The 12,079-nt window shown below is 33.7% G+C and overlaps 1 protein-coding gene across 4 annotated transcripts; it reads right to left on the bottom strand.

Moving 5' to 3' along the window:
* Positions 1 to 7,354: 7,354 nt before the first annotated feature.
* LOC107926659 (apyrase 2) lies at positions 7,355 to 11,646 on the bottom strand. 4 transcript variants are annotated; one of them, XR_005930277.1, is made up of 7 exons: positions 11,403 to 11,646; positions 11,160 to 11,320; positions 10,806 to 10,925; positions 9,652 to 9,780; positions 9,525 to 9,580; positions 9,343 to 9,435; positions 8,491 to 8,627 (listed from the first exon to the last, which is right to left on the bottom strand). XR_005930277.1 is itself a non-coding variant. In XM_041117451.1 (5 exons), exons 1-5 carry the CDS (start codon positions 9,832 to 9,834, stop codon positions 7,653 to 7,655), a joined length of 579 nt encoding a protein of 192 aa, XP_040973385.1. In that variant the 5' UTR covers positions 9,835 to 9,871; the 3' UTR covers positions 7,355 to 7,652. The 4 variants fall into 4 exon arrangements, 1 of the variants encoding a protein (XP_040973385.1); XR_005930276.1 differs by lacking the exon at positions 11,160 to 11,320 and having other exon boundaries at positions 11,403 to 11,640; XM_041117451.1 differs by lacking the exons at positions 9,525 to 9,580; positions 10,806 to 10,925; positions 11,160 to 11,320; positions 11,403 to 11,646 and adding exons at positions 7,355 to 7,657; positions 8,160 to 8,251 and having other exon boundaries at positions 8,422 to 8,627; positions 9,652 to 9,871.
* Between the last annotated feature and the right edge of the window lie 433 nt (positions 11,647 to 12,079).

The raw sequence follows: 12,079 nt of genomic DNA, 5'->3' as shown, positions 1-12,079 counted from the left end.
TCTTTTGACTGGCATACGGTAAGATATTGTGAAGCTTTTAAGGAGTTCCTTACATCAGTATGGCATACGGCTAGGGATGTGGTAAGGAATGTAGATGAGTTCTGCGCTAAAGTTCATGGTTGTACAAGGAGGTTTTCGGGTGTATTGATCCTAGAAAGCAGTTTCTTCTGAAAAGATTAGCGGGCATTGACAAAGCCCAAGAAAAATAGTATTCTTGCTTCCTAGCTGACTTAGAGGTTAATTTAAAGAAAGAATTTGATGAGGTTCTTCCAAAAGGGGAAAGCTTATGGAGACAAAAATCACAGTTGCAGTGGCTAGCTGAGGGAGACAGAAATACTAAATTTTTTCATGTGAGCACCATCAATAGGAGGCGATGGGATACAATAAGGGCTCTTAAAATTTCTGATTGAGTCTGGAGTGAGGATTAGGATGAATTAAAGTAACATGCCGTTAATTTCTCTGGAAAACTCTTTACTAAAGATGACAACCTACGGCATGATTACAGCCTAAGAGGATCCTTTCATGAACTCTCTGAGGTCGAACTCGAGTGTTTACGAGAAACAGTGTTGGATGAGGAGATCAGAGAAGTGATATTTGAAATGCAACCTTCAAAAGCCCCAGGGATTGATGGACTCAATGCATCCTTTTCCAAAAAAAAATGGGATACAATTGGGTCTAGTGTTTGTGATTTCGTTAAAATTAAACGATTATGGCAGGTGGCTAACTGGCTGGTTGGTTAATCGGACTCTCTTGGTGTTGATACCAAAAGTCGACAGGCATGAGACAGTCCAACAATTTCGACCAATCAGCCTCTGCATGGTATTGTATAAAATTGTTGCTAAGGTGATTATTAATCATCTAAATCCTTTCTTACTGGAATGGTATTGCCAAATCAAACTAGTTTTGTTCCTGAGAGGAATATCCACGACAATATAATAATAACACAAGAAATCATCCATTTGATGAGGACGAAGGTCAGACATGGAGCTCAAGATAGACCTTGAAAAAACCTCTGATATGCTAGATTGAGATTTTATCAGAGATACATTGATGGATGTTGGGATTCTTAGTAACCTGCTGGATGTAATCATGCATTGTGTTACGTATTGTTCTATGCAGATCATTTGAAATTGTGGGTTTTCTGAAGATTTTAAACCAACACGCGGGATTCGACAATGAGATCTCTCGGCCTTATCTCTTTGTGTTATATATGGAACGTTTAGGTCGGCCCATTTCTAGTAAAGTGTTGCAAGGTACGTGGAAGCCATTCAAGCTTGCAAGAAATGATCTTTGCATCTCTCCTTTATTTTTTACAAATGACCTATGTGAAAGCTTCTATAGATCAAATGAATGTTATTTATGAAGTTCTTCGGTAGTTTTTTGAGCATTCAGGGTATCAAATCAAGGATACTAAGACCCAAATCTACTTCTCCAAGAATGTAGTAGATGAGGAGAAAGATGTAATTAGTAGAGGGTTGGGGTAACACTTGCCAAAGCTACCTTGGCGGCCATTCCGATTTATCCCATGCAATGCTCTTTTATTCTTAAGGGTGTTTGTCCTGAAATGGAGCGTATCATACGAAATTTTGCTTGGGGCTGAACCAATGATAACAAAGGTATTAATCTTATTAATTGGGAAACTTTTTGTTTACCATTAGATAATGGAGGTCTCGGTTTTAAGCATATTGATTCGCAGAATGATGCGCTTTTAATGAAATTTGCCTTTGCACTGATTACCAAAATGGATCATCTGTAGGTAGAAATTCTTCGATCCAAGTATAAAATGGATGGACTAGTGCCCAACAAGCTGAAAGACAAGAATCTTTCAAGGCATTGGAAAGGAATTGGTAATGTCCGGGAAGATGTGAAGCTACACGTAATCTGGTAGATTGGTAAAGGGTCTTCAATTGACTTCTGGAAAGATGCTTAGGTGCCTGAGTTTAAACTTCTAAAGGATGTTTTCTTATCTTTGGACAATATCCCCAATGGCTTTACCCCGATTAATACCAGGTCAAAGATGAAGGCGAATGGGATATGAGGAGGATTGCTTAATTGTTGCCAGATCATGTTGTTATGAAGATTAATGCAATCAGGCCTCCTCTAAATTCCGATATCTATGACAGGCTTAGATGAAGAGAAGATAGAAAGTTCAACTTTTCTACGAAGTCGGCCTATGCAATGCTTACAAGGAATCGTTAATTAGCAATGGACAAAAGATGGAGATGGATATGGGAACATAAGGTGCTCAACAAGTAAAAACTTTTTTATGGATGATTTGCAACAATAAATTAATAACTAACAAGGAATAGATGAAGAAGAGCTTGACAATGGTCCACATTGCCCATAGAGTACCAATCAAGAAGAAGATGTTAGGCATGTAATGAGGTGGTGTCTCCTTGCCATATCTATTTGGGTCAATCTGGTTAAAGCCTAAAAAGTAGAGGAGTTCATGTCAATGAATATCATGGAATGGGTTGTTACGAATCTCTCCAAGCCTAGTTATTTTGCAAAACAGGATGAACATTGGGATATTCTCTTTGGAATTTTGTGCTAGAACTTATGGGATTCCAGCAAAAAAAAAAACTAGATTTTTAATGAGACACATTGAATCTGAAACTATTTTGGAGGCAAGCAAGAGGATGTGCCAAGAGATTTTCACAGCTCTCTTGTAAGATAATGCAATTGGTGTTGATACAGTGAGTCGGATAAATCGAGATATATGCTAGAAGCGTCCGTCGAAAGAGTGGCTTAAGGTTAACTCGGGTGGTGCTAAAGAGATTGATACAAGAATTGCTACTGACGAATGGATAAGGTGCTATGGTCGTAAGATAGGCAATGCTTGGTGTTTGATGCGGAACTCCGGGGAGCCCTGGATGGCCTCCACCATGCTTGGTCCCTTGGCGCAACGAAGGTGATCTTAGAATTGGATAACCTAGCTATTTTTAGGGTGATTAAAGGCTATGAAGATGGAAATCATCCCTTAGGAGTTTTCCAGCAAATAAAACATTTCCTTCAAAAGCCATGGCAAGTCCAAGTGCAACACTACCACAAAGAAGATGTTAGGATTTCAACCCGATTAAGCAACGAACAAGAAAATAGCGGAATAAATTAAGAAATTGAACACACAAATTTAACGTGGAAAAACCCCTCCAAAGAGGATAAAAAACCACGGGCAAAGATAATTTTACTATAATGGCAAAAGAACGAAGAGTACAAAAGATGGAGATAAAAACTAAACCCCGAAAACCCGAAAATAAAGAACCCACAAAACGTAAACACAAAATTCTCTAAATGTGTTATGAGTTCTAATCTCTAATAGGTGTATTTTTCTAAAGTTGTAAAAGAGCCTATTTATAGGCTAAATTCATAGGTCAAATAATAATAAAATAATCTAAACTAATCAGTGTTTGATTGAAACAAGTAAACAGAGTTTAACTGAAAGATTATTTCTCAAATTTGACTGAAAATAGGAGTCATATTTAACAAATCTTCACCTTGACTCATATTTTCACAACGTCATCTTTGCTAAAGCCCGCCACGAGCCTATCTTGAACTATGCAGGGAATTAACTGAGTCAAATTTGTGCTTAGAAACTGGAAGCACTACAGCAAAATAGGTTTTTAGCGGCGTTTTCGTTTTTAAAAAACGCCGCTATAGGTTCACCTTTAGCAGCGCTTCAAGAAAAAACGCCGCAAAATTTACGCTAAACGCTGTCGTTTTAGCTAAGCTTCAGTGGCATTAGCGGCGTTTGTACAAAAACGCCGCTATAGATCAGTATTGGTGGCGTTTTCTAAAAAGCGCCGCTAAAGGTGTGCATATAGCGGCGTTTGCAAAAAATTTTGCAAAACGCCATTGTCTTATATTGAGCTTTTTAGTGGCTCTTTTATAAGAAACGCCGCTATATGCACACCTTTAGCAGCGCTTTTTAGAAACCACCGCTAATACTAATCTATTGCGGCGATTTCAAAAATGCCGCAAAAAATTTAGTGAAACGGCGTTGTTTTATGTAGAGCTTTTAGTGACACTTTTATGAAAAACGTCGCTAATACTGATATTTAGCGGCATTTTTTTACAAACGCCACAAAAATTTTGTGAAACGATGTCGTCTTGTGTAGAGCTTTTAGTGGCGCTTTTAGAGAAAACACCGTAAATTCTGATCTATAAAAAAATCTTTTCATCTTTTTTTTTTGTACTTTAAGTGGTTTATTTATATTAAAATATAATTTTTTTAATTGAATATTTAAATTCTTCAGAAAAAAAATAATGACACGTAGGAAAAATTTGAAAGTAAAAATATAGAAAAATATTTGTTAAAAATGATAAAATACTATTATTTAAAATAATTTTAAAGATTTTTGGTATATGACTGATTGTTTTTTAATTTATATGTTAAATATTTTCTTATATAATTGTAAAAGAGATTGTATTAATTTCAAAATATTGAATTAATTATCATTATAGTTTAGGGTACTTTACGGTTTAGAGTATATGGTTAAGGGTTTAAGGTTTATGAGTTATTATTTTAAGGTTTAGGGATTATGGGGTTTAAGGATTATGGTTTAAGGGTTAGGGGTCAGGGGTTAGGGGTTTAGAGTTTATGTTTTATGATTCAGGTTTTATGGATTAGAGATTAGGGATTATGGGTTTAGGGTTTAGATTAATTAGTATTTTTTAATTTATATATTAAATAATTTCTTATACAATTGTAAAAGAGATAGTGTTAATTTTAAAATATTGAATTAATTATCTTTATAGTTTAGGGTTTACGGTTTACAAATTAGTGTATATGGTTAAGTGTTTTAGGGCTTATGAGTTACTACTTTAAGGGTTTTAGAATTATGGTTTAAGGGTTGGGGTTTAAGGTTTAGGGTTAAAGGTTACGTGTTATGGGTTTAGGGTTTATGTGTAAGGTTTATGGTTTTATGGTTTATGGTATAGGGTTAGGGGTTTAGGGTTTATGAATTATGGTTTAAGGTTTAGGGGTTAATAGTTACGGGTTAGGGGTTACGGGTTAGGGGTTTAGGGTTTATGTGTACCGTTATGGATTTTAGTGTTTATGAATTAGAGTATTAGGGTTTAGATAAATTAGTATTTTTTAATTTATATATTAAATAATTTTTTATATAATTGTAAAAGAGATAATATTAATTTTAATATCTTAAAATATTAGAGTAGTGGTGTTTTTGGAAAAAATGAAATTATTTAGATTAAATTTTTAGATTAAATTATTTAAGATATAATAGATAAACTTTATATATTTAAGAATTAGATTTTAAAAAAAACATTGATAACAAATAAAAATTAATTACAAAAAAAATGTATATAAAATGGAGGTTAGTGGCGTTTTTGAAAAAATGCCACAAAAAGTATTTATTTTTAACTAAAACGCTGTCGTTTTAATTGGAGCTGGAAGGGGATTAGTGGCACTACCATACAAACGCTACAATAGATGGGATTTAGTGGCACTTTTCCAAAGCGCCACAAACGTTTAAAATTTTGTCACTGAAACGGCGTCGTTTTATTTTCTAACATTTTATCCTCCCCTCATACCCGACACTTAGCCATTTCCACCATTTCCACCCTTTAACAGATTTCCCCCAATTCACTACATTTTCCCTAATCCCTAAATTTTCCCCCAAATCCCTAAGCATCCGAAGCTCCTGAGGCTACCGGACCACCTACTCGTCACCGTCCGCCGTCCTCACTGCTGCGTCGTCGTCGTTCTCCACTGCCGCAACCATAGGTAAATGAAGGTTCAGTTTTCTTGATATGTCATTAATTAGTTTTCTTGTTATATCATCCAACCCCATTGTTGAGGGCATAAATATTACTTAGGAGACTGCTGCATGTGCTTATATGTGTGTGAGTAACTTGCTGCTACTACAATAAAGCTTGGACTAAAACAACAATTAGACTGATAAAACAAAACAAAACGTTGGTTAATTTAATGGATGAGCATGTGCTTTGGCCGCTGAAAACAAGGGAAAGAGTAAAATTAGTAGGAAAGTAGTAGCCTCCAAAAAGATTAGGGGCTTAATGCTGCAATTGACTTGATTTAGTAATGGTCAGTGGATCCATGTAGGGTAAACAAATTCAACATTTTCTGCTGCTACTTTTTGCAAATGTTATATATACATAATTTTTTATATCTTGATTACAACAACCTCAAGGGTAAGCAATTCCTCATTATATTGTTTCATCCATTTTCTTATATAATTTCAATGAACAATTGTTTTAAATATTGAAGGATGAAATTAAACAATAACTGTTTAGTTTAATGCTAATAAAAATGAACTTAGTCATACAATAAATCTTTATTTGTTTTTGTGTCAATTGAGTCATCTTATCAAGTATGACTTCACTCCTCTTGTCAAGTTTGCCATCTTATAAGGAGTCGTTTTAAGCCTTTAACTGAACTCTTCAGATTTTGCACTTTCGTTTCCTTAGAACTTTTTAATTGAAGTGATGAATATCATATTTGTTCATCTAGAACTGTTGTTTGTTCATATTGATGGTGACCATTGTTATACGATGTCTTTTCGAGTTCAGTGCTTGATAGATTATTTGGATGCTTCAGTTTTTTTTCTGGTGATCTCTTATGGTGGCTTTGTGTCATAGGGTTTTGTAAAACTTACGTTTTTTCTGAGTAATTAAAATTAGTTGGAGCTGGCATAAGTACTATCAAATTGAATGAAATTTACATGTTAAAAAAAACACAACAACATACGCCTATAGTGCTCACAAAGAAACTAAGGATATGGTAGAAAAATGTTAGTAAATTTTAATATATTTAATTTTAACATATTATACAATGAATGAAACTTTATAAATTTCTATAATTAAATCCTATATTAATGAATTTTTTGCAAATGCTATATATACATAATTTTTTTATTCCGAAACAAGTTTTATATAGACATGATTTTATATGCATCTATTCCAGCATGTACTTTTCTTGCATTTCCACAATAATCATGTATATCTTTTCTCAATGTTGATGATGACTACAGTTAGGAATCGGCGAAGAGAAGGTTTTGCAAATTAGACGCGCTGTTCAAAAATATGGCAATCTCATAGGCTTCAGTGACACTACAGCAAAATTGACTTTTAGCGGCGTTTTTTTAGGCCTTTAGCGGCGCTTTTAAGCGCCACTAAAACTATTAGCGGCGTTTTTGCAAGCGCCGCAAAAAACATCACTATAGATGGCGCCGCTAAAGGTCCTGACCTTTAGCGGCGCCTTTCCCACAAACGCCGCCAAAGATCAGGACCTTTAGCGGCGCTTTTCCAAAAAACGCCGCTAAAGGTCATAAAAATTAAATATATATATATAAAATATTGTAAAAGTCCTAAAAAATATAAAAAAATTAAAATTCATCATCAAAATATTGAGACGAAGAATAATCTATGATATAAATACATCCCGCCAAACAAAATACCGCACTTATCATACTACACCAGAAATCTAACAAAATACAAATAGAACAAAATAAGGATGAATGAAAGACATTAATGATATATAAAATCATTGTTTCTAATGCATATGTAGAAATCAAGCCATGGTGTGCACCAAGGATCCGGCTCTCGTAATAGCACCAGGCCTTGATCAAAATAATAATACTCGTTTGAAAAGATGATCTTTTCCAATTAGCTGGTCAACCTGAAAAACAAACAGTTCAAAAGAAGTCGTGTGTCAATTAAACTTGCCACCCTTGATATTGCTATAGGAATTAATGCATGGAGAGTGATGGAGATGGGATTGGGGATTCCTCAAGGCTGCAGCAGTAAATTTAAGCAACAGTGTAGGAAAAGGTGAAATGAGAGATTTTAGACTAAATCCAAAGCATTAATTTCTATTAAATGAAAACAAACAAACAAATATAATTGTTAAAGAAACATTAATTTCTCTTAAATCCGGTAATATTCGAACTATTCCATTATTCAGTGCATTCAAAGTTTCAGAATAGAGAGATGAATACAGTTAGCAGTAGGAAGCAAATACAAACAATTACTTTCAGTCGTCGTAGCTATAAACTTAGTTACTGAATTCATAAATCGTGCCTGCCATTTGCAGCCCAAATACACACACACACATATATATATATATTTAAAAAAAGCAGCACTTTATAGTGTTGGTTGCAACCAAAGAAATTCAAACATACCATCAAAACCCTCCAAGATGCAAGGGTTGCCAGAATCTTCAGTGGCCTTCAAAATTTCTGCTCGAGCTGCCAGTAAGCCATAGTGCAAATAACTGTACACAAGAAAGCCATAAGTATATAACTAAAATATAAAGATTATACAAATGACTGAATAGAGACCTGTCTGATAAGACTGCTTAAGGAATCACAAGCCATTAAGATTTCTCTTTATATTCAATTTCAAATCATTAACAGAATCCTACTTTGTTAAAATGGAGGGTACCTGTGTACATAGAGGTAATATTTTGATCCCTTGAGATACATTTCATTTACATAATTGTCCTGTCCAGCTGGTAAACTTGGAGCTCTTGAAGCAGCATTCTTGGAGATGGCATACGCCATTTGAACAGATCCACCACCAATATCAACTATGCCAACTGTGTCTTGATATGTCCTTCCCAAATTCCCTAGTAGGTAATTTATTGTCACCTATAAAAGAAGATGGAGGTTAAGAAAGTCCAAATTAGGTCCATTGGCTCCATCAGTAGGAAAAATTACAACGGATCCTAGCCCTAACAGCACGTAAATACTTTATTCTAGTTTCCCTAAGTTACCCCAGAGAAACCCCTCGGATTTCTCCAATTGGCTCCGGCACCACCATGAAAGCATCTCAAGCAAGACTGATCATGTTGACCAGTTATAAGATTAAAATATCAAGCAGTCCTTGTACTTAGTCAAAAGTACAATTTAATCCACTATATTACAGAATTGAGTCCTTCAATCTTTTCCATGTTTGACATTGGAGAAATAAGTAAAATTGATAGCAATGTTAACGGGAAACCATCTAAAAGCTAGCATAGACCCCCGAAATCTGACAAAAATATTGATCTCTAGATGGAACTGAAGTAGCAACATTTTTTCAATTAAGAACATACATATTGTCGGATTTCAACTCATGTACTATGTAAGATTTGAGAAGAAAAGTCCACATCAGCATTTAAATAATTTTACATCAATATTGTTATCAATTTTACTTGTTTGCGCCTATATCAAATGTTTAAAGATTAAATTACTCGGTTCTATAATACAAGGATTAAATTGCATTTTAGCTATAATATAGGGACGCCAAGATACTCTAACCCCAGTTACAGTATGCAAAGTAAAAGCAAAGTATAAAAGTACAAGAAAATTCAGCATATCATACCCACTCATAAGAACCGTCTTGAGAGCCGTCCAGAATTTTGACCCCATTTGCCTCGGATTTAAGGGTGCTTCTACTTTTCAAAAGTTCCCTAACCTAAATACATATTTAAATTGCACTAGCTTGAGGAAATGGTAAAGTAAATGCTGTGGCCATAACAAACATGTATCTGAAAATAAAATTACCGATTGCAAATTTTATCAAATGCCTCGCCTCCTAATGCCCTCAGACCAGCAGTTGCCTACACAGATAGCCCCATTGTTCAGCAAATTAAAAGGCTTAGAATGCATAACGCATGAACGTAATACCTACCCCAACTCTCACAGCAGTCTTTGATCGTAAATCTAGCGGAACAACACTTTCTGCCTTGTCAAGAAGAGAAGTTAATGAATTTGCAGCAGCCTGTGGATCTTTTGCATAGTAGCTCAAACCTGGTTTAAGCTGCAGCAAAACAACCCACATAAAACTAACTAATACTTGGACAAAAACCTCCATAAAATTGAAGAAAATGGTCCACAGCACACAAGTAAAATGGTACCTTGAAAAGAGATCAAAGAATTGATGTTTTGAACTCTTTTTTTTTTTGTTCAATTCAAGTAAAATCCTTTTGTAGAGGATACAAGTTAAAATCCTACCTTACAATATTTGAGTCAAACTATGTCACAATTCACAAATATCAAATAAAGGTCACAATATTCTCAACCCCTTTCAACTTATATTTAGAGGAAAGAAAAAGAAAAACAATAATCATACAAATAAAGATTATTAGTTGTCAGTTACTTTTGTTAGAAGTAGCTTTCTAGTGTCTATTCGTCTGGAATGTTTTTTATTGAATATTTTATGAATTATGTTAAAAATTACTATTTAAATACACTTTTTTACGAATTATTTATTTTTTCAACAAGTTTGACAATTAAGGTTCCATTTCCTTGATACTTTTGCTTCTTAAAATCTCGCTATAAAGTAAACCTAAAAAAAGTTACGATTGATTAAAAATGAACAAAAAAATTCAAAATGTAACACTAAAAGTAACATCATGCAATTTGTTATCTATCAATGTTTATTTAATAATACTTCAAAAACATTGTTTCTCTTGTTAACCTAGCGTACAGCAGACCAACTAGTTACCATTAGCAAGTTTTAAAATTACGATCAAAGCAGGCGAGTATCAGACTAACATTTCAAAGGAAAATAATTTAGAAAAAGAAAGAAGGAAATTGTAAAGAAAAGAATGAGTTTATATAAGGAAAAATATGGTTATTAGAATCCTATGATTGTTGGAATTGTGACCATTCGATGATTTGTTACCGTTTACTTGAAAACGTGTCTTATAGGGCGCGTTTTTACTCTGACATGAATAGATAAATTTCAAAATTTTCGGCATATATCAACAAATTAGCCTAATTAAATGGGTAAAGAAATTCTGCAGCTAACAGAAAAAAAAAATGGTCGACAAATGTACGTACCTCTTACAAAACAAACACAAAATTTCACCTCTGTTAACTTCCTCCTCACTTCTTATTGTGTTTGCGTGAATCGATATGACAATTGAAAGCTCCCACTCTTTCTAATTTACACAACAATTCCTGTAATATTATAAAATCATTAAAAAAAGTTGATAAAGAAAACTGATAACAACGGAATAAAAATCCCAGAAAGTGTGAGGACGAAGAAGAGAAAATTTTGAAAAAAGAAAGGATATTTGGGAAGGAAGAAAACCAAGAAGCAAAATCCCGAGAAACAAACAGAAAACAGTGAGATTCAAATATTAATTTATATATAAAATAAACATAAAAAATAAAGAAAATACACTAACTCACCTATCAGCTCTCCAATGAAACAAAGATGAACAAACCAAAGAACGCCATCGAAAGTTAACATTATATAACCCCCCCCCCAAAAAAAAGAGTTTAAAATCAATACAAATACAGAAACCTTTATTTATAGTAGCATTACATTGAACAACTTCAAACTTCTTTTTCTGTGATAAAAAAAAACGTATATATAAAACAATAAATGGAAACACAATAAAAAGGAAAGCAATACTAAGATTTCCGACTTACCTTAAACGGAAATTCATTAGCCATTGTTGATCTTTATCCACTGCTACATTCGCCATCACTCGAAGAAAAAAAACACAAAACCCCTAACTTTAGGCTTTTCTTCGTTTCCCGCTCTTTGAAACAAAGAGATGAAAAGAAGACAGGAAAAAACACTGACTCAGGTACGAATAGTGGCAAATTTGAAAACTCTTTCCATGTTTGATGCTCTCCCGCAAAGATATTTTAGGGTTTGGGTTTTTCATTTTTTTAAAATTGAAAAAACAATTATATTTTGTTTGCTATCCCCGGGTCTAGCCCATATTTCAAGAATATAAATACTCTTCTTGGGCTACAGTCCAATAGTGTCCAACCTATTTGGGCCTATATTCTGGTTGTAATTTAAGTTTGATCCAATTATACATTAACATTGATTTAATGTGTAATTGTATACATGAATTTTAATTTGGTGCAATTTAAGTTTAATTCGTTGCCTTCTATTCAACCAATTATGGTAAGTTGTTGATGCGGCAACGTAAAAAATTGACATTTGGCATTCATTTTTCATATCCTAAAACATAAAATGAAAATTACACAATACAACTATTATTAATTTCTTGATAATTTTTTCGTGTTATTACCGATTTAACTAATTAATTTTAGAAAAAATAATTTTTAATGTGAATTAAAAATACATATTA

This window comes from Gossypium hirsutum, chromosome A07 (assembly GCF_007990345.1).
Source record: "Gossypium hirsutum isolate 1008001.06 chromosome A07, Gossypium_hirsutum_v2.1, whole genome shotgun sequence".
Taxonomy (NCBI): domain Eukaryota; kingdom Viridiplantae; phylum Streptophyta; class Magnoliopsida; order Malvales; family Malvaceae; genus Gossypium; species Gossypium hirsutum.
Note: the sequence above shows the minus strand (reverse complement) of the source record. Positions and strands in the feature narration are given on the sequence as shown.